Source organism: Aedes aegypti, chromosome 1, assembly GCF_002204515.2.
Source record: "Aedes aegypti strain LVP_AGWG chromosome 1, AaegL5.0 Primary Assembly, whole genome shotgun sequence".
Classification (NCBI taxonomy): Eukaryota; Metazoa; Arthropoda; class Insecta; order Diptera; family Culicidae; genus Aedes; species Aedes aegypti.
The window spans coordinates 116,699,250-116,722,339 of NC_035107.1; the positions used below are offsets into that span (position 1 = coordinate 116,699,250).

General features: G+C 35.2%; 1 protein-coding gene across 1 annotated transcript in view; it reads right to left on the minus strand.

The window, feature by feature from the left end:
- Positions 1–23,090, minus strand: part of LOC5567099 (dopamine receptor 2) — a 264,025-nt gene that overhangs the window by 12,565 nt on the left and 228,370 nt on the right. Inside the window, exon 4 of the mRNA XM_001651449.3 lies at positions 4,839–5,189. Coding sequence (XP_001651499.3) covers positions 5,100–5,189 — 90 coding nt within the window. The 3' untranslated portion in view covers positions 4,839–5,099. The remainder of the gene's footprint in view (positions 1–4,838; positions 5,190–23,090) is intronic.

Below are 23,090 nucleotides of genomic sequence, written 5' to 3' on the forward strand. Positions count from 1 at the left end.
CTGTTCGATTATGGCAACATGTAAAAAACTCATGTTGCCAATATCGAACCATGTCAAAATAGAACGTTTGGATCAATAAAAACTTTTATTAACTTCATAATAACCACGACTTATGTTTGCTTTTTTTAAACACGAATAGCCTAAAAAAGTTTTCTGTAGGATTGGTGACTGATACATGATTTTTTTTTGTATATGCATTTGTCTACGCCTACTTGTCCCATGATTTATGTAAACCTAATGAATCGTGGGACAAATATGCGTTGAACGCCAGTTTTTGTATTGCATTATAATTTTTCTGCATTGAGTCTAATGAATTAATCATAATATGTCTGTAAATTTATTAACAAGGAAACTTTAGAGCAACAAAAAAAATATGTGTTGTTAAAATCGAACGGTTTAGTTGCCAAAATCAAACCGTGCTAAAATCAAATGTGTACAAAATTGCAAAATAAAATACCGTCCGGTTTTTGCACGGTTCGTTCACTTTACTTTAGTAAAGTGGGCAAAAGTTAGAGTAGAGCAAGAGTTTCCTTTCACGATTTCTAGCTTAATTCAATGGTTCGAATGCTGTTTAAGTAAGAGACTTGCGCTCCAAATATAAAAATCGATTGATATTTGGAAAAGTTATGGCAATTTGTTGTATTTAATCGCGAAAATTATTTCCATTTGAAACAAAAAGAAATATTAAAATCTTTTACGATTTTCTTGTCTAAAGGTGTTGTAGGCCAAGGGGATGCTTTGAGGCATATTAATTTTTACATAAATACTTGGAAACCAATTTTGGCCCATAGTGGGGCAAAAATTTGAGCCATCCGGAGAAATTTGTGCTTTAAATGTATATTTTCCAGCAAAATTAAGTGTACGGCTGCTTAAAAATATGTATGTCATAAAACTATCGATAGTTAGTGTTCCGGACAGCGAACTTGTGACCCACACTAGATTCAAACTCATGCTGCACCGGTGGGGCAAACGTTAATTCAAGACCGTTGCCAACAGAAAAGCTATTATTCTCTTTTTGGCACACTGTGTAAAAAGGTAGAAAAGCTAAAGTTACTTATTAGTATGATTTCAATAAAGAATCTACAGTTTCTTATTTACTGCTTGAAGGTATACACAGAACCAAGCTATGCAATGAATTTTGAAGGAGCACAATTTAAAAGAACGAAACGGATATTTTTTTCTCGATTAGTCACTTTAGTCAATCGGTTGAACTTTCAGCACAAAGCGCTATCTGATTGATCTGTGTATGTGCCTTTGATTGGGTTTTATAGCACTTGAAAGCTTGCATTTTTTTTAAAGGAAGCTAAAGAAAAACTTGAGCAATTCATTTGCGATTGTGGAAAAGTAAATAGATCATTCAAAGAATTTTGAGTTTAACTCCGGATTTGCTTAAAAAACGCTCACAGAACCGAGAGATACCTACACCTACTGCCCGCACACAGAACCGATAGATATCTATACCTACCTGCCTTGTATAATGAATTGCATTTGTATGTTCATGATTTTACTCGTTGAATGTGGAACAACTTTGATCTTCGCGGAGCCTCGTCTTTAAAAAAAAAAAAAATTGTTGAAGGACAGCTGGAATCGATCCTTTAGAGATTTCAAATCAACTTTTCTTCAAGAACAGGATACAAAATTGACCTCTTTTCTGGATGTTCAAACAACGAATGTCAAATTGTTATTTTTTCATGGCTTACTAATAATTGCACGTGTTACTGACTTTGCCAATTTTAAGGTTGCAAATAAAAGTACCTAGACGAAATGGATTTAATTTCTGTTGTGTGCGAATTTTATTCAAACCCGACCAGAAACACATAACAAGATTATAACACATTCCTATCAGCAGCAGTTAAAAATGACAGAAGTCAATAAAATTTTGTTATCAAGATGGCTTTTTTCGCAACTTGTTATATTTCTAGTAACACATTTATAACAACATTTGTTATATTTTTGACATCGCATTTATAAGTTTGTTGCAAATAACATAAAAAGTAAAGAAACTTTAAAGTAGATGGATGTACCTTTTAATTCCGCTCCTAAATGCTTATCTTTGACAGATACGCGTATTTCGACTACCACTTGCAGTCTTCTTCAGTGTCAGTTACTCGTATCCACTACTTTAAAGTTTCTCTATTTGAGATTCTGCTCAGAGGATTCGAACATTCATTAAAGAGATAAAAAGTAACATAGTTTGCAATAATGTTAGCATCCTTGCAACACATTCTGTAATAATTTTGATATAATTTTAACAGGATTTGCTATATTCTAGTTTAATTTGGTGCAAGTTTTGTTAGATTTTTTGTTATTTTAACTTCTAACGGTACATGTTTTATAACAACTGGTGATATAAAAAAATCATATCAGGGGAACACATTCTGTTAGAAACTTGTTTCTTCGATCTGGTTGGGAAGCCCTAGTGATAGTATTATTTTCACGTAACAAACAGTTCAAACTTTGAGCAATGTACGGCAGATAGCAATAACCAGAAATTCCTCAAAATGTGATCGACCTGTAAGTCTTCACATAGTTCCGACAAAACAACTATTAGAATATCGTCATTCGTCATGCTTTAAGTGACGAGTGACGAAAACGCATATTTTTGCGTCATACAAAAATTTATCGTGCTTCTTCGACAGAGTCCGTAACAAGGCAGAAATGTGTTTGTGACGAAGAGCATATTGAAGCGTAGGAATTAGTCAACGTTACAACTCTTCTGTTGCACGACGAAAAGTTTCGTCATGTTGGTCGGAGAAATTGTGTTGCATATATATGAAGGTCACACGACTCGTTGCTACTGTTGAAGAAAGTGCAATGACGATGACTAATGTCAGGCCTGATTTTGAGCGTTTCATGTAACTTTTTCTTAATGCCTTAGGAAGTTTAATCCTCAAAGCCCGGGGACAGAAGTTTTATTTTCAATCGTCTGGTGCTCAGAAACAAATAAGTTTAATGAAATGCGTTTTTCACTATGATCGATGGTGTTGTACTGAATGAACATTGTCATAGATCTTGTCTTCCAACCCTGTTATGTGCTGTTATGATGGCTGATAATCAAGAGCCTGTTGAATGAACTTCGAGAATGTAGCATCGGATCGGACATCAAACGATCTAGTAGGACGCCTCATTCCTATAGTAACGTCAGAATGGAATGAAAGGTTCTTCGTGGGGCTCCCGTTTGCCAAAAACGATTGTGAGCTCCATAGATGAGATTATTATTATTATTATCATCTTTATTAACGAGATTTGCAGCCCGAGGCTGGCTCATAGATGAGATGAGTTAGACTGCGTATGAGTGTGATTTTTGAACCGGAACATGTCTGTACATGTGTTTCCATCGAAAATATGTTAATTTTTTTTTACTTTTTTAGTAACGAAACCGATATTTAACTATAGGTTTCAGCCATTGTTAGACTTTAAGTAACGGATCAATGCAAGAATACATTTTTTGGTTCATTTTCTTGCATGGAGCGAGAGCCGGGTAAGTGTCACAGCCAAAGAACATATGTAAATTTGACCCAAAGCAACAATGTGGCTACTTGAAAGTCATGAAATCATCTCAGAAACCCAATGCTAGACATCAACTCTCAATATTGTTATGTTTCTTGCCTTTATGGACACTTCGGTCAGATGATCAGACCAGACTTCCGGTGAATGAGGGGATAAACATGAATAAAGATAAAAATAAGATTGTGACAACTCAAATCTCATGGAACAACCTCAGCGTTGCTGTAAGAATATGCCTTTTGCATGAATTGATCCTTCGGCCAGATAACAAGAAAATGAGCTGATTCTGAGGTGATTTCCGGAGACAAACACAAATAAGGTGCGACTGGACATAATACTACTCAAACTTCATGCAAGGCTTGTTCCAGCAACATGTGGATATTTCATGAAGTTTAAGCAGTGGAATATCTGGTCTTATAAGCGGTTTCTTCACCACCGCTTAGGCATTAAACCTTGTTTAACCATATGGGTAAACATGGTTTACGGCCTAAGCGAAGGTGAAGAAATTGGCCCTTAATCTATTATATATGTTTGTCTCCTGGTTCACCGGAAGTGATCTCATAATCCGCTCAATTACTAGTTATCTGGCCGATCTATTAATTCATGCAAAAAGTATATTTTTACTACAACGCTAAGGCTATTCTAGAAGTTGAGTACTCGCATTGCTAGTTTTACCTATTATTAATGATTGCACCCTGATTCACCTGAAGTGACCTCAAAACCCGGTCATTGTATGGTCATCTGGCACAAGTGTCCATTGCAAGAACTATGTTCATACAGCTACACTGAGTTTGTTCCCTGAGGTTTGAGCAGTCTCATGCCAAGTTTTGGGCTCCATTCGTGTTTGTCTCTTGGTTCATTGGAAGTGACCCAACAACCCAGCCTTGGGCATATGGTAAAATGGACAATATTGAGAGTCGATGTCTTGTATTGGGTTTCTGAGATGATTTCAAAACGTTCAAGTAGTAGTATTGTTGCTTTTGGCCAATGGGTCATAAGTTCCTTGGTCACGTTACCTACTCGAAAAGTGCTTCCGGAACCAGGTTGCGGCTTCTGCCCCATGCAGGAAAAAAAACATGTGTTGTTTCCTCGGATTAGCCCGTTGAAGTCTAAAAATGTCTTTTCATCCCATCGATCATAGTGAAAACCGCATTTCATCAAACTTATTTGTTTCTGAGCAGGTGGTATATTTTGTGATTTTTACTAGCTTGTTTCTTATGATCGAGAGCAACTTGCTGAGAAAGAAAATTTGAGGTAGCACAAGAAAGTTGCATAATAATCCCCTATGGACATAGCGTTCTGCCACTTCGACATCCACCCACTGTTATCACCTCAACAACCACCACCACCACAGCCACTGCCACGGGCTTCTGCCATTCGCCACAGGGCTTCTCACTTCCGGTGAGTGCCATTTGCGCTTTCTGATAGACGTTCAGTTGCCTCCGCTGATATTGTTGTTGTTGCTGATGAAGGTGGAGTTTTTTACATTCGAGGAATGTTTCGGATGCTGCTGTTACTGCTGCCTCCCGGGCTGTTGCTGGCGTTGAACTTGGCAGAGGATTGAAGGTTGAACAACCACCACACCGCGACGACTAGATATACGTCTGCTCGCAAGAGTTTTGACGTACTTGCTGGATCCCATGCAGGGAACACGTCGAGTAACACCGTCTGGATGCAAATCTCTGCAAGGAAGAAGGTGATACGTTCCGTTTTTTGGGCGCGCGAAAAGAAAAGAAAAGAATCGAGAAAATCTTGGTAAGTCGAGTTTGTTTCGCAAATCTCAGTCAGGTGCGGTGTGTGTGGTTTTCGGCTTCCAGAGGATGTGTGGTTTTAGATTAATATTTTTTTTCTTTAAAAGGCAGGAAGGTGGATGAAGAAAAGATGCGCTGCCAGGAACAGACGATAAACACACACATATCTTGGATGGTGGAGGCTACAGAGAGGTACAGAGGTGCGTGATGAACATAAATTGATTTTCGCTTTTTTTGGATGCTGACTTGAAAGCAGTGCCGATGAGCTCTGTGACGATGATAGCCTCAGAAGATTACTCGATTGTTGCTAGTGGGTGGTGGTGGTGGATGGTTGTGGTTTCTACGTAGGTACAGTAGGTACAGAAGGTTACACATACAGCATATACACATTTACATAGATTTTCGGAGTTGGAGCTTGAAGAGGAATTGAGGAAAGTTAGAAACAGCTAGATATGAAGCGAATGTGGAAGCGTGTGATATAAACATTTATCTATACAAAATATATATTGCATTTGGCAGACAAGCAGAAAAAACGATCATCCGATTTTTTGGTTCAGCAGTCATCAGATGTATTGAACCGAAAATGTGGAGTGATTTGTATAAGATGCATTGCGACGAAGCAGGTGGGGCAAATTGAAAATCGAAGTTTTTGGGATGATATCAGTAATTGCGCTTGAAGTTTGTTCAGTTTATAAGCTTTAGCCAATATAATTTTAACATTTTATTTCAGAATTTGAAAGTATTGTCTACGTTAGTGATATACCATAGTGGGCAATATGTGATGGTGGACGGAATCACACCCTGGGAACGATTTCCAGTAGTAGTGTTTCTAGGTGATGAAATTTGAAGATTTTATAGTATTTCCAAATTTATCTGTTGGATTTGGATGGAATCTGGATTGGGACTTAGATTTGGATTGGATTTGGATTTGGATTGGATTTGGATGTGATTTGGACTGGATATGGCATGAATTTGATTTGGATATCAATTAGATATAGATTTTGTTCAACATAAGGTTCCATGCAAATCGAACATTCCAACATGTAAATTTGCTCCATTGTGGTTCATTTTCATTTATCGAATAATTAATCATAATTGATGACTGCAGTGCTCGAGTCGTAATCCCTGTAGTTGTGCAGCGCTGCTGCATCCAACAATTTAGCGTTATCTACGATGTACCAGACGACGACGATGACGACGACGATGGCACATTGATTATCAGAGATTGAGTCAGACCACGTCTAAGTGTGGTGTCAAGTTTATCACCCCTCGAATTCGATGAACATTCAAATCCCCGCAAAACCGTGGCTCATGGCGTTAGCATACATTGAGTGAATAGAATGAATAATTAATTACAATCGCTTCAATCTTGATTGACGTTCGAAACTTCTTCTCATCGGAAGCGGAGAAGGGACTTTCTCGATTGGAATGGTTGGACGTATTTCTGGGAACGGTGTTATTTAGATCAACAGTTTTGTGGGATGATTTGTTCCGTAAGACAAGGAATCTTCAATAATTTAATTAACTTATACAATTTAGGATTCGAATTTGGCAGATTTGTTAGATTTTCCCCTTTGCTTCAAAATTAGAATGTCTGGCTCCGAGCCAATGACTCATGTAAAGCTTTATTACGAGGCAACTCATCAGCCAACTAAGCAGGCAGGATCCGTCATTGTTTTCGCAATTTTCAAAAGCAGTTTTTTCGTTCAAAATCAAGGAAATTTACACGAAAATGTGTCACTGTATTCTATTCTCCAACCAAAAACGCATTATCATCGAAAAATCTTTAGTTTTGAGCAGAAAAACTGCTTTTGAAGTTTCGATGATGACGATGATTACGATGGCGGATCGTTGAACGTTAATATCCAACGACGAAGGAATGGAAAGTTTCATATATAAGGTTAACATATTAGACTGTATTCAATTCCACAATTTGAGTTCAACATACGAATAAAGTTATCGATGGTTTTCAAAAAATATATGAAATACATATTGATTTGAGATTTGTGAAAAGGCTTCATCTTATAAGGTTTGTCGACGAGGCACGGGGCAAGAGTGCCACTCGTATGGGGCAAGAAGAAAATTGCTGTGTCCCTCTTGCCCCATAAAACATACTGTTTTTATTTATGCAAAACTCAATGTCAAAAGAACTTTATCGATAAATTTTTTTACAACTATATTATACAATCAAAAATCAATAATACTGTGCGAAACAGTTATTATGCAGTGGACGTAATGTGAGTCAAACCATATTTTCCAGTCTTACATTCTTATAATATTTCGTTATTTTCGAGTTGGCGAGTTGAAGACATTTTTAAATATTTAAATATTTAGTTGATATGGGGTAACATTGATCACATATATAAAAAAAAGTTCGGTAATACTGAAAATGCCGTTAGTTACTTAAATCATGGCCCCTGAAGCCGAATATGAAGACCAAACGCTTACAAGTCATTTACTTTTTGAGTTACCGTAAAACGGGGTAACTTTGATAATGCGGGTAACTTTGATAGTGCGTAACCCACCGCATACTAAATGAAATATCATAATTTCTGTTAATCAGTTAAGCAAAACGTATGCAAAACTAAAGAATATTAGTATGACACTTCATGTTAGAGCGGTTTTCCTGTAAATCAAGAACATTTTAGGCTTTTTATACGAATTTAAAAAATTTACACAATTTTAGCATTTTCAAAACGCTTACAAACAATCTGTTCTACGATCACTATTTGATGTAGTTTTGAATAGTTGGCCACTTATCTTTGATAGCCTTGTTATCATAGAACTTGAATACGGTCTCAAATCTCTTAGCGAAAAGCATATTCACAGACTGGGACCATTTTTGTAATCTAAGTCAGAAATTTCCATATAACGTTAAACGCCTAGAGGTATGCAATGCCCTACAAATGTTCGTTATTCATTCAATTTTGTTCGAATCATACTCTATTATCAAAGATACCCCAAAACAGAAAACTAACTTTCGATTATATGAAAAATTATATATCCATTCAAAATGAATCTTTTGCCAATTTATCGACTGTAATCGATAGCTAGGATGCCAGTACTTGTTTTAAAAATATAAATTGTAAATCTTTGAAGCAGCATGCAAAAATATTCAAGTTTTCTTCGAAAAAACTATCAAAGTTACCCCGTTTTACGGTATTTTAAAATGAAAAACACCTCGAACCAAGGAATACGCCTAAAGGTAGGCAATTTCTTAAGAAAATTTTACATTCTTAACAGTAATTCGGTAATGTTGCCTAATTGAGCATCATATATATAAAATCCCAGAGTTGTCTGTCTGTCAGTAACGTTTTGAAAAATTTCACCGAAATGTTTCATTAAGCGCTACGAGCACTACAACAGCAGAATGTTCTAGAACTTTTGAAGAATTTGACAGCGGTTGGAACACTACAACAGCATTTACGACTAAAATTATGATATTAGAGCCTTACAACAGCATATAGGCATGGTCATAGAAGTATGGTTGGAGCATACATTTAGGCGATTTTTTAGAATGGTCGTAATGTATATCGGTGTGAATTGAAACGGATGGAGCAAGACGGAATGCAAATATTTGAATTTAAATTTGCAAAGTTTGTTTTAATTTTAAAGTGCAAAGCTTACTTTGCAAAGTTGATTTTTAACTTCCATATTCTGTTGGAACGTGGCTAGCCACGCTGGGTAAACTAGTACTTATAAGAGTTTTGACAACGAAATCGTTTTCGGCGATGTCATTTCTAGTACGAACCGCATTTTCCGTGCTTATATCGTTTGCAAAACATATGTGAGACATGAATCTTTGGTAGTGTCATCCTTAACAACTAAAATCATTATTTCGAAAAGTTGACAAATTTACGCATAAAGTAAACGCGATTTCCGCAAAAATATTTACTTTTATTAGCTCCTGAATATAAGAAAGAGAAGCACCATTCATGATTTAGAAATGTTTCATCAATAAATGATAACACAAACTTTTAATGAGATGAGTCATTCCGATCAATGTTACCCCGTTGATCAATGATACCCCGGATTACGGTATTCATTCATAATAAATCTTTTGGCAATCTATCATCTGTAATCGATAGTTAGGATCCCAGTACTTGTTTTAAAAATATAAATTATAATTCTTTGAAACAGCATGCATTAATATTCCAGTTTTCTTCGAAAAAAACTATCAAAGTTACCCCGTTTTACGGTACCGTAAAACGGGGTAACTTTGATAGTTTTTTCGAAGAAAACTTGAATATTTTTGCATGCTGCTTCAAAGATTTACAATTTATATTTTTAAAACAAGTACTGGCATCCTAGCTATCGATTACAGTCGATAAATTGGCAAAAGATTCATTTTGAATGGATATATAATTTTTCATATAATCGAAAGTTAGTTTTCTGTTTTGGGGTAACTTTGATAATGGAGTATGATTCGAACAAAATTGAATGAATAACGAACATTTGTAGGGCATTGCATACCTCTAGGCGTTTAACGTTATATGGAAATTTCTGACTTAGATTACAAAAATGGTCCCAGTTTGTGAATATGCTTTTCGCTAAGAGATTTGAGACCGTATTCAAGTTCTATGATAACAAGGCTATCAAAGATAAGTGGCCAACTATTCAAAACTACATCAAATAGTGATCGTAGAACAGATTGTTTGTAAGCGTTTTGAAAATGCTAAAATTGTGTAAATTTTTTAAATTCGTATAAAAAGCCTAAAATGTTCTTGATTCAAAGAAAAACCGCTCTAACATGAAGTGTCATACTAATATTCTTTAGTTTTGCATTCGTTTTGCTTAACTGATTAACAGAAATTATGATATTTCATTTAGTATGCGGTGGGTTACGCACTATCAAAGTTACCCGCATTATCAAAGTTACCCCGTTTTACGGTATTTAAAATCTTACATAATTTCGTGACGGTTGCAACATTTTAGATTTTCAATTGACACCCAGTATATTGCCGTAAGACGTAGTTAACGTCAAAAAACCTTAAGCCTATTCTTAAAGACATACTTAGACACGTTGAAATCAAACAATGCACTCACACAATTGAACAAACGAAAACATCTAGACAGCAGATTGTTGAGCCCGTAAGTAGTCCTGTGAGGTCTGTAGCAACGCACGTTCCCTTACTTGAAGAAACGGCGTGTAGAACTGGACGTCTTCCAGAAGTGCAGGACAGTCGATATTTCCCATGATGAGATCAAAAACGAAAAGCCTTTGCAGATTGTTACGTCTGGCGTCCAACATCTCAAGGTTGATGTGCTTACATCGTGCTGGGTAATCTGGCAATGCAAACCCACTTTATGATGATGAATAACAATTTTTCCTGACGTCCAATCAAAATGGTCTTCGGTAAAGTTGTAGCTGAAAGGATTTTGCATAAGAAGAGTGTGTTCACTTTTCCATAAAATATTATGACGAAGAGATAGGGGGCTGAACACAAAAGGTTGGAGTTTTACATTGTAATCTCCATATAAATTTCAAATGGCGTATGCACAGTCTGCACACTTAAGACTTTGGGAGGCTGCTAATTATCATAACTGACATCGTTTAAGCATAGGGGAGCTAAAATTTCAAAATTTGCATCACTCTAATGAACACACTATATACGGTTCGAGTAAACCACAGTTTGAAATCGGTGTATCTCAAAATGCAAATAATATAGAAACTTGGGGTCTTTAGTAAAGTTGTTCTGGAGGTGAAGCAATATCTGATGGTACCTCATTAAATTCGGAATTTGACCGCTAGGTGGCACTAGAGGGCATAAAAGTATTACTTTTGTTTTGCAGATATTTCAGGATCCTGACAATTTAGAAGGATGGCATCTTCGGCAAAAATGTTTAGTAAGTTAAGGAATATCATTGTTCGAACTAGTTAATTTAAAATTTTGCCACTAGGCGGCGTTAGTGAGCTAGAAACTTTTGTTTGCAGATATCTCAGAAGCCTGACCACTTAGAAAGATAATGTCTTCGGCAAAGTAGCTCAGGGCTATCATTATTTGAGCCAAGAAATAGTATATTCTGCCTCCGGGCGACGCTAGTGAGCATGAAATTTTTGTTTTGCGAATACTGCGGGATCTTGACTTTTTAGATAGGCACCTTCGACAAAGTTGTTCAGAAGCTCAGGGACTATCATTATTTTACAAAATCTCGAACTTTAAGGATTAAAAAAAAAATAATTCGAGCTACTGAACAACTCTGCCGAAGACGCCATCTCTCTAAGTGATCAGGCTCCAGACATATTCGCAAAACAAATGTTTTATGCTCAGTAGCGCCGCTTGGTAGCAAAATTTTGAATCAACTAGCTCAAACAATGATAGTCCTTGAGCTACTGAATAACTTTGCCGAAGGCGCCATCTTTCTAAGTGGTCAAGATCCTGATATCTGCAAAACTAAAGTTTCATGCTCATTAGCTCCACCTAGTGGCAAAATCCCGAATTTCTTGGCTAAAATAATGATAGCCCTTGAGCTACTGAACAATATTGCCGAAGACGAAATCTTTCTAGGTGGTCAGACTTCTGGGATATTCGCAAAATCGCGCGACGACCGAAAGGTTAAAATTTTAGAACCCTATTGAAGCAACAATTTCTGCACTGAGGCAAAAATACTTAGGTTTTCCATAAATCATGGCATATGAATCAGCCAAATTATGGTTTCATTGAACGCTTAACCATTTCGAATATGGGATCATAAGTTTCATAAGTGAGAGCTTTAAATTATTTAAAAGCCATCACTCAAAATATTTATTCTAGCAATCGCTAGAGGAACTACCCCGCTATCGATGTTGGGTACAAGTTAATGGAAAGTAAAAACGTCTAAAATGAAAACATTTGATAAATTTAATTATGCAATTTTCATTGAATTGGTTACAGATTTTCATTGGTTGACTTATGAAATTTAGTAATGAAATTCTTCACCAAAATCATAACTAAAACTTAAGAATTTCAACAATAATCGTTGTGGCGCCAGATCATAATTATTCCTTAAGAAATTATTAAGTTTTGTTGCCTTAGTGTGATACTACGCGGCTATCTAGGCTGATCGGAGTATACAACTTATAGTGAAATTATTCAAATATTATAAATAATTCGAGTTGCACTTATACCGTCATGAGCAGAAAGCATATCCCATAAATCATCATATGCCAAAGACATGAGAGCTATTTCCTTTTGTTCACGCACATCCCGTTTGCTTGGTGGTAGTTGTCGATAAACCAACAGTAAATACATATATTGTACATTAATAAATGATCCCACGCTCAAAGGTCCCTATGCTAAAGGGTTATCCCGTGTGGTATACACGAACCTATCAGCGGTCGAATGTACACAGCAAAAAATAGATTGTAATACCACGTTATTTCAGCACATCAGTCCTCTCTCATATGTACGTTTGTGCACATTTACACCTTTTTAACGTACAAAACTATCTAGAGACTGTTGAAAACCCAGGTCTAGCAATCTATAGAACGATAAATTAACGAAAAATATGTAAATCTTTGAACAAGATTTTGGTTTGGCAAGTGAGAGACGAGTTCAATACCTCTCAGTCATATCGAAACACTGGGCGTTTTTAGCTAATGTTGCTACAAATTCTGCATTGAAACACGAAATGTGTTCTTGTTTTTTCGTCGATTGAATTCGTTTATGTTTTGAGTGGAATATTGTTGTATTATGAATCTATTTAGGGGGGCATGGGGCAAGAAGGACACCCGGGGCAAGAGTGCCACCTCTAATTTCACGTAGTTCAAATCATTTTTTTTATGTTTAACGCAGGATAAGTATAAATTGAGTACTAATTGAGGGTTGTGTAAATATTACAGTTAAAAGTGTTTAGTACAAAATATTAGAAAAATGTCTTTAACTCAGCAACGTAAAATATGCGAAATATTATAAGAATGCAAGACTGGAAAACAAGGTTTGTCTCCCAATAAATACAAAACATATTGATTTTTCCGCACAGTATTGATGATTTTCAATTATTTAATATAGCTGTGAGGAATTTTTTTCGAAAAAGTCCTTTTGACATTAAATTTTACATATATAATAACAGTATGTCTTATGGGGCAAGAGGGACACCGCAATTTTCTCATATAAAATCAAATGAACTTTTATTTTTCTTGTTTAATATTGCATTAAATCAATGTTTCCTACTTAATAAAATCAAAATAAACCATCTTGGACATTCAAAATGGTTTCTGAAAATTTTTACTATTATTGTTACAGTCAAATAAGATGAAAACTAAATTAATTTCGTAAAATTACTTTTTAAATATAAGTCAACTTTTATCCCTCAGTTTTTATCTTTACTTACTCTACAATGTATCCTTTAGGCGGGGAAATAATAATATACAAAATTTGTGGCATGTTGCTCTGGTGGCCTTCTTGCCCCATACAAGTGGCACTCTTGCCCCGTGCCTCGTTTAAAAACCTCATAAGAAGGGACATTTTCAAAAATCTCAAATCATCATGTGTTTCTTGTATTTTTGAAATCTATCGATAACATCATTTAGAACAAGAGCTGAACTTGCCCCTACACTGGAATAATCATAAAAAATTGTGTTAATTAACCATGATTTGAACCTATATATCTTAAGGTGTCCTTCTTGCCCCCGTTGCCCCGTTAGATTTTTTTATATACAGGGTGTTTGGTTCCATGTTTTTAATAATTGGAGGGTAGATAGGTCTCCATGAGATATGAAAAAGTGCCCATGGAACATAGGGTCGCAAATCACTGCTAAGTGAGTTATTCACGATTTTAAGATTTTCAACTTGTTCATCTTTGGAACCACATATCTAATTAACTATGCGTCATACATTTAATCTCAGCGCATGAATCGAAAGCTTATGATCTAATCTATCTTAATTTCTTGGACGTAATTTTTGTAGAAAATGATTCAAAGGCTCAAATTACGAAAAGTTTGCAAAAAGTGACGGAAAAATCAGCATTTTTCGACGTATTTTTATGAATTTTATTAAAATTATCGTAATTAATGTTAAAAAAATTCTTCTACAAAATATGCATTAACTTGTTAGCTACCAAAGTGTCTTTGAGAGCAAAAGTGTATCTCTTGTAGATTCGTCACAATATCATGTTGAAAGTTGTGCTTCAAGGAGCAAAAAAATCAAAATAAATATCGGCTGATAACTCTATTCGTTCGTCCGTTCGTGTGTTGATGCCTCCGCGTGTGGATGAAGTGCTCGGAAACGACAGATGTCGGTCGTGCCGAAGCGAAGGGGAAATGAAATCGCTTCGCAACATGCGCCATTTTTTTCTTCTCTTCGCGGCGTTTGGTTTGCAAACAGACGCATAAATAGATTTAGTGCGGTCGCCGCACGACCACCGCAGTAGCGAAAGTGTGTTCATAAGGACTGATCCCTTTAAATTCCTCGCACTAGTAGCTGAGCTACAGTGCAGAGCAGATGGGGGGTGCGCTTGCGCGTGTAGCGAGGACTCAATTTATGCATTTCTCGCCTATGACGTGGAACTTTTGATGCATTTTGAAGGGTTTTAGGTCGTCTATTAATTACATAGAGGTGGACAAGTGAGAGTAGAATTTATGACGTGCCATTCACGCCGTTGTAAAAGTACAACACTACCAAGTAAACCTCGCCCGTGATACACAGCACGAGCGAGGTGAATTCTTAGGTTCAATAAAGTTATCTAAATTTATCGCACTAATGCTCAGCGTGAACTGTTGGAGCAGCAGGATAAAATATCTCACAAAATTAGTGGCCGTCTATCCTACTACAGCTTGGTTTTCTGTATAAGGTTGCTTACAAATTATGTTCAATAGATCAATAATCTCTCAGTTAATTATTTTTATAAAATCAAATAATAGACCTACATGTAATATTTCATATAATTTTCAATGTCGTATCCAGAAAATTGCTTAGGGGAGACGAACGACGCAAAAAAGTGGATATTTTTACAAAAATTGGGATGGCTTAAGACGGTTCAACCACATCATTTTGTTTTTCTTTTATCCAGCAAAATAATAGAATAACTGCATAAAATTAAGAATTTCTTTTGAAATTGAGACTTTGGCAGTTTAATAGGTTCTATGTGCAGTCACAACAATTAAAAGTCACAATTTGTAGATCAGTACTTTTCTTAAAAAAAGCCTGAAGCCTTGCAATGTTTGTAATATGAAATCAAATATTTTGAAAAAAAAATCAAATAATTCATCAAATTCCAACTTTTTTACTTCATTATTGAAACAATTTATGATAGATTGAACGAAAACGACACAATTTTATCAAGCAGGTTGATGCGGTTCTTGTACAAGAATAATAAAATATAAATAAACCTTTTGTTATGCTCTAAATCAAATAGTAATCAGATCAGTACCCAAATATTTGTAGTTCAAAATTTCATTTTTTTCTCTCTCTCTCTCTGTTGAGTTACTGAGTCTTATTTTTTTTAAATTTAAATTAAAAGAGAAGGGTTAATTTTGAACGATAACATTTGAAATATTTGCAGTTTGCTCTAATAGATGGAAAATTAGAAATCAAATTGAATATAATTTAACAATACATTTATTAAAATGAACTTAAAACAGTCACAGTCACAATTAGAAATTGAAGCTCTTTCCAAACTTTAGTCAAGTTTTAATCATCAAGTTAACTGTAACTCTAGCGATGGCAAAATCATTTGAAATTTGACTCATGGAACATATTCAAAGCATAAATGTGTATGATTTTACATGAATTAAATTAAAAAAAAATACCAAAACCCGGAAATATGAGAATATGTCATTTTTCAAACAAAACTAGTTTCATGTTATTTAAAGCTCCCACAGCAATTTACGGATGCTAATGGTTGTCACTATGGCAAGCCTGTAAAATTTCGTGAAGGGAAATATCCTTCATCATTTTAGTAACAGAACCTCCGAAATGTCAAGAAGGCAAAAGTGTAAACACGACACGTAGCAAAACATTTTTTGGGATGAACAATATTTCATTAATAGTATGTCTCCTTATCAAGAACTTTGGTGATCACTAAGACCTCTCACTAATTTGAATTTCAAATCCAAATGTTTAATTTTAATAATAAAATTCAATTCACATTTTCAAAACTGAATAAGCCAAACATGCTTTTAAGAGCGTTTTTCGTATTTCAAGTAGTTTCACACCAAAAACTTACTCCAAAATCCTAAGGTGGATAGGGAGGGAGGGTTGACCCTCAAATACACCCCCTCCCACTGATCACTTGTTTCTGTTTTGTAGACAATATGATCTTAATTTTCTTTCTGGCGTTATGTCCCAACTGAGACAGAGCCCTGCTCCTCAGCTTAGTGTACTTATGAGCACTTACATAGTTGTTAACTGAAAGGTTTTCTCAGCCAAAGTTGCTGTTTTGTATGTGTATATGGGCAGAGGCATATACGTTTTAAATATTTTCTATGGGACAAAGTCCACGAGACCCCTTCCAGCTCTGAAATTCTTTGGAAATGAGCATGTATAGATCAATAAGGACAGCCATAAAAGCACTGCAATATTAAATAAATGAAAAAAAAAACTCTAGTGGAATTAAATGGTATAGTACTAGATTCGGGTTTTCTTTTATTTATAGGTATTCCACTAAACAGCTCGAAGATTTAATACACAATATTCTTAATTTTTCTCATGATCTCAATTAAATGCTTTTCACACAAAACAAAAGCATGATTACTGCATTCAGATGAAAATATTAATTTAGAAAATATTCAAGATCTATCCTGCAATTTCCTAGTTGTTCCAATAATTTCTCCACAAATTCCTTCAGGAATTCTTTCAGTTAATGTTCTCAGGAGTTTCCCAGGGATACCTTCAGACTGAGACCACTTGAGGAATCCTTTGTCGGCCAATACCAGGCTGGTTTTTGGGAGGGCCGATCCGACAACGAATCAGATATTACCAGATACATCTTGCAAATGAACTTAGATAAATTCTTGGAGTATAACTAGCAGACTCACCATCTGTTTGGATTGGAGACGAGGTGTCAATGTCGTGTGTGAATTTAGATGGAAGTAAGGAGACGCACTTTGGAATTCATACGTCCTCACTGGGGCAGAGCCTGATTCTCAGCTTAGTGTTCTTATGAGCACTACCACAGTAGTTAACTGAGAGTTTTCTTTGCCAAAGTTATCATTTTCGCATTCGTATATCGGGTAGCAGGTACGATGATACTTTATGCGCAGAGAAGTCAAGGAAATTTCCATTACGAAAAGATGCTGGACCAACCGGGAATCGAACCGAGACACCTTCAGCATGGCTTTACTTTGTAGCCGCGGACTCTAACCACTCGGCTAAGGAAGGCCTACGTTCACATATGGTCCTTGGTCTTGTGGACGATATCGGCCTCATTTAAATCGATCGCAGGTCAGTGGAGGAGGTTTTCGAGGCTCTGAAGAATCTGAATATCTCCAAGAATTCGTTGAGGAATATCTGCAAAACATCCTTCAGCAATATTTTTAGGGATCACCCCTGATACTCCTTCAAGAATTATTTTATGAATTTCTCCAGGATTTTCTCCAGAAATTGTTTGGTAAATTCTGGCAAATTTTTTTTCAGGGATTTCCTATGAGAAACATCAAATGATTCCTCTAGGAACTCCTCTAAAATTTCTTCGGGGATTTCGCGGATTTCACCTAGCACTCCTTCTCTTAGGAATTCCACTAGGGATTTGTTCAGAATTTCCCCTAAGATTTTAACAGGAATTCTTCTATTATACATGAGCCTCATAATGTAGTAGCAACAAAATTTCTATCAGAATTATTTTTTGACTACTCTTCCTATATGCAACATGAGTTGTACAAAATTTCAGCCTCAAATAAGCAATTATGGATTCAAAGTGATTTTTTGAAATTTTAGTTTCCTTCAATACTGCAATGAAATGCAAACTCGGTATATCATTTACTAAAAGCCTACTTTTATCGAATGTTACAAATATGCAGATATGGATAGTTTAGTCTTGTAGTTTTTTCATTCCTGATTTTCTTTCCGTACGTCGCTATGCCCATTATCAAAGGATACTAGTTCAAATTTTCGTGATTCAAAATAATATAGGTGCATAAGATGACGTCTGCTTGTTTATTATTTTGATTATTTTCCTTCGTATTTCCACGCAATCAACGCATGCTTCGTAAACTGTTTAAGGTTAACGTCAACGAATTAACGAAACGACGTTAATCGTTGATTAACGTTAACAACTCTGTTTTGTACGCATATTTATCGATCTACAGCAAATTGTTAATGATTTTCTTCGAATATTTCGATAGGTAATCTCAGAATAACATATTATGAAAACAATATGTGAAAAATAGAATCCATTTCATTACAGCAGTGTTGCCAATTTTGATGATTGTCAATGTACTTTGAATGGTCTTCTAAGAATGAAGCAATTGTGTTTCTATTGTGCTTTAAATGTGACATTGGGACTTAATAAGTAACTCTGTGAAGGCGTAAGTTATTTTTCATATTAATACTATATTAGCACTTCCGTCAGGGCGTACTTTTATCCAAAAAAATCTAATCATATCAGTTCCTTTCAAATTTAAAGTATTTTTCTCTAAAAAATATAGGGGAAAAATGATTTTATGAAATCTGTAAAATTGTTGCTCCAAAAATAATTCGATTTTTACCATCAGGCTTCTGATTGATGATGTTTTCTAAGAACAAGCCTTTTATGAAAATAAAAAATATAAATTGTCGAATTTTTCAGCCAATTTGAGCAATCATTGGTTTTGATAACCTCCAAAAATCGATAGTTCTAATCGTTGTTCTATATTCGTGTGAAATTTAATTATTTTGGAGATTTTTTATTATCACAACATTGTAAAATACTAGTCGAACGATGTACAGAAACCCGATTGAAATTTCATTAATAAATTTAAAAGTTACAGCATGCACAAAGTGTCCATTTTATAAAATGAACAGTCCTTAATTTCAAAGTTCCATACAAAAAAGTTCCTGGTATTTAATATTGAACATTTGGAATAATTTCTTAAAATTCTCAGATAAATGTTTTGAACTTTCAAAACATGTTATCTGTGTTCTCAATGATATCAGTGATTTATCTTTTCGATTCAGAGATAATCTCAAATACCGATCATTTACATGATATGAAAAAAAAATGAAAGCATATTACAAACATTTTGTTTTTGACAATCATTCAGTGTTTTCTATCATAATTTTAAACGGAACATGCTTAGAGTTCTAAGCAGTCTAAGATAAAGGAAATCATGAAAATGGTTTAGTTTAGAAATGATTCTCCTTCAGATGCATTAGTAATAGTTTCTTGTTGTATAGTTGTACTTGAGTATGTTCTTCAAAGGTTATAAGTAACAATTTTCAACTGCTGTTTTACAAATTATCGCCCCCTTGGACCTGAAAATCGCCCCTAGGGGGGCGAATTCGCCCACTTTAGGAATCACTGCTTTAGAGGATTCATCGGGTTATAACTGACGGAATCCTAGAGAAAACCCTAGGAGTACTCTTGAAAAAAATCAATGGATATATTATTGATTGCTAGAGAAAACCCTGACGGTATTCCTAACAATTCATCAGATATATTCCAGTTAGCAGTAATTTATGGACGAATCCTGAAAGATATTCCTCTACCTGATGGTATTCCTGGAAGAAACCATGAAGTTAATCCTAAAGAATCCCTGGAGCTATTCTTAGTAGAATTTTAAAGTTATTTCTTGTGTAGATCGTGGAGGAAACCTTGGACGTATTTTTAGAGGAATCCTCAGAGAAACTCTTGGAGGTATTTTTGGTGGTATTTCTGGAGATAATGCTGAAGGAATGTAATTTAAGGAATTCCTGGAGGGAGCTCTGGAAGTATTTTACGAGAAATCCTTGTAAATATTTCTGGAGGCATTCAAAGAGGTATTCCTGATAGAATCTTTGGAAGAATTCCTGTTGAAATCTTTGGAGGAAATTCTGAACAAATCCCTAGTGAAATTCCTAAGAGAAGGAGTGCTAGGTGAAATCCGTGAAATCCCCGAAGAAATTTTAGAGTTCCTAGAGGAATCCTTTGATGTTTCTTATAGGAAATCCCTGAAAAAAAAAATTGCCAGAATTTACCAAACAATTTCTGGAGAAAACCCTGGAGAAATTCATAAAATAATTCTTGAAGGAGTATCAGGGGTAATCCCTAAAAATACAGTTTCTTCAGAGCCTCGAAAACCTCCTCCACTGACCTGCAATCGAATTAAATGAGGCCGATATCGTCCACAAGACCAAGGACCATATGTGACCGTAGGCCTTCCTTAGCCGAGTGGTTAGAGTCCGTGGCTACAAAGTAAAGCCATGCTGAAGGTGTCTCGGTTCGATTCCTGGTTGGTCCAGCATCTTTTCGTAATGGAAATTTCCTTGACTTCTCTGCGCATAAAGTATCATCGTACCTGCTACCCGATATACGAATGCGAAAATGATAACTTTGGCAAAGAAAGCTCTCAGTTAACTACTGTGGTAGTGCTCATAAGACCACTAAGCTGAGAATCAGGCTCTGTCCCAGTGAGGACGTATGAATTCCAAAGTGCGTCTCCTTACTTCCATCTAAATTCACACACGACATTGACACCTCGTCTCCAATCCAAACAGATGGTGAGTCTGCTAGTTATACTCCAAGAATTTATCTAAGTTCATTTGCAAGATGTATCTGGTAATATCTGATTCGTTGTCGGATCGGCCCTCCCAAAAACCAGCCTGGTATTGGCCGACAAAGGATTCCTCAAGTGGTCTCAGTCTGAAAGTATCCCTGGGAAACTCCTGAGAACATTAACTGAAAGAATTCCTGAAGGAATTTGTGGAGAAATTATTGGAACAACTAGGAAATTGCAGGATAGATCTTGAATATTTTCTAAATTAATATTTTCATCTGAATGCAGTAATCATGCTTTTGTTTTGTGTGAAAAGCATTTAATTGAGATCATGAGAAAAATTAAGAATATTGTGTATTAAATCTTCGAGCTGTTTAGTGGAATACCTATAAATAAAAGAAAACCCGAATCTAGTACTATACCATTTAATTCCACTAGAGTTTTTTTTTTCATTTATTTAATATTGCAGTGCTTTTATGGCTGTCCTTATTGATCTATACATGCTCATTTCCAAAGAATTTCAGAGCTGGAAGGGGTCTCGTGGACTTTGTCCCATATAAAATATTTAAAACGTATATGCCTCTGCCCATATACACATACAAAACAGCAACTTTGGCTGAGAAAACCTTTCAGTTAACAACTATGTAAGTGCTCATAAGTACACTAAGCTGAGGAGCAGGGCTCTGTCTCAGTTGGGACATAACGCCAGAAAGAAAATTAAGATCATATTGTCTACAAAACAGAAACAAGTGATCAGTGGGAGGGGGTGTATTTGAGGGTCAACCCTCCCTCCCTATCCACCTTAGGATTTTGGAGTAAGTTTTTGGTGTGAAACTACTTGAAATACGAAAAACGCTCTTAAAAGCATGTTTAGCTTATTTAGTTTTGAAAATGTGAATTGAATTTTATTATTAAAATTGAACATTTGGATTTGAAATTCAAATTAGTGAGAGGTCTTAGTGATCACCAAAGTTCTTGATAAGGAGACATACTATTAATGAAATATTGTTCATCCCAAAAAATGTTTTGCTACGTGTCGTGTTTACACTTTCGCCTTCTTGACATTTCGGAGGTTCTGTTACTAAAATGATGAAGGATATTTCCCTTCACGAAATTTTACAGGCTTGCCATAGTGACAACCATTAGCATCCGTAAATTGCTGTGGGAGCTTTAAATAACATGAAACTAGTTTTGTTTGAAAAATGACATATTCTCATATTTCCGGGTTTTGGTATTTTTTTTAAATTTAATTCATGTAAAATCATACACATTTATGCTTTGAATATGTTCCATGAGTCAAATTTCAAATGATTTTGCCATCGCTAGAGTTACAGTTAACTTGATGATTAAAACTTGACTAAAGTTTGGAAAGAGCTTCAATTTCTAATTGTGACTGTGACTGTTTTAAGTTCATTTTAATAAATGTATTGTTAAATTATATTCAATTTGATTTCTAATTTTCCATCTATTAGAGCAACCTGCAAATATTTCAAATGTTATCGTTCAAAATTAACCCTTCTCTTTTAATTTAAATTTAAAAAAATAAGACTCAGTAACTCAACAGAGAGAGAGAAAAAAATGAAATTTTGAACTACAAATATTTGGGTACTGATCTGATTACTATTTGATTTAGAGCATAACAAAAGGTTTATTTATATTTTATTATTCTTGTACAAGAACCGCATCAACCTGCTTGATAAAATTGTGTCGTTTTCGTTCAATCTATCATAAATTGTTTCAATAATGAAGTAAAAAAGTTGGAATTTGATGAATTATTTGATTTTTTTTTCAAAATATTTGATTTCATATTACAAACATTGCAAGGCTTCAGGCTTTTTTTAAGAAAAGTACTGATCTACAAATTGTGACTTTTAATTGTTGTGACTGCACATAGAACCTATTAAACTGCCAAAGTCTCAATTTCAAAAGAAATTCTTAATTTTATGCAGTTATTCTATTATTTTGCTGGATAAAAGAAAAACAAAATGATGTGGTTGAACCGTCTTAAGCCATCCCAATTTTTGTAAAAATATCCACTTTTTTGCGTCGTTCGTCTCCCCTAAGCAATTTTCTGGATACGACATTGAAAATTATATGAAATATTACATGTAGGTCTATTATTTGATTTTATAAAAATAGTTAACTGAGAGATTATTGATCTATTGAACATAATTTGTAAGCAACCTTATACAGAAAACCAAGCTGTAGTAGGATAGACGGTCACTAATTTTGTGAGATATTTT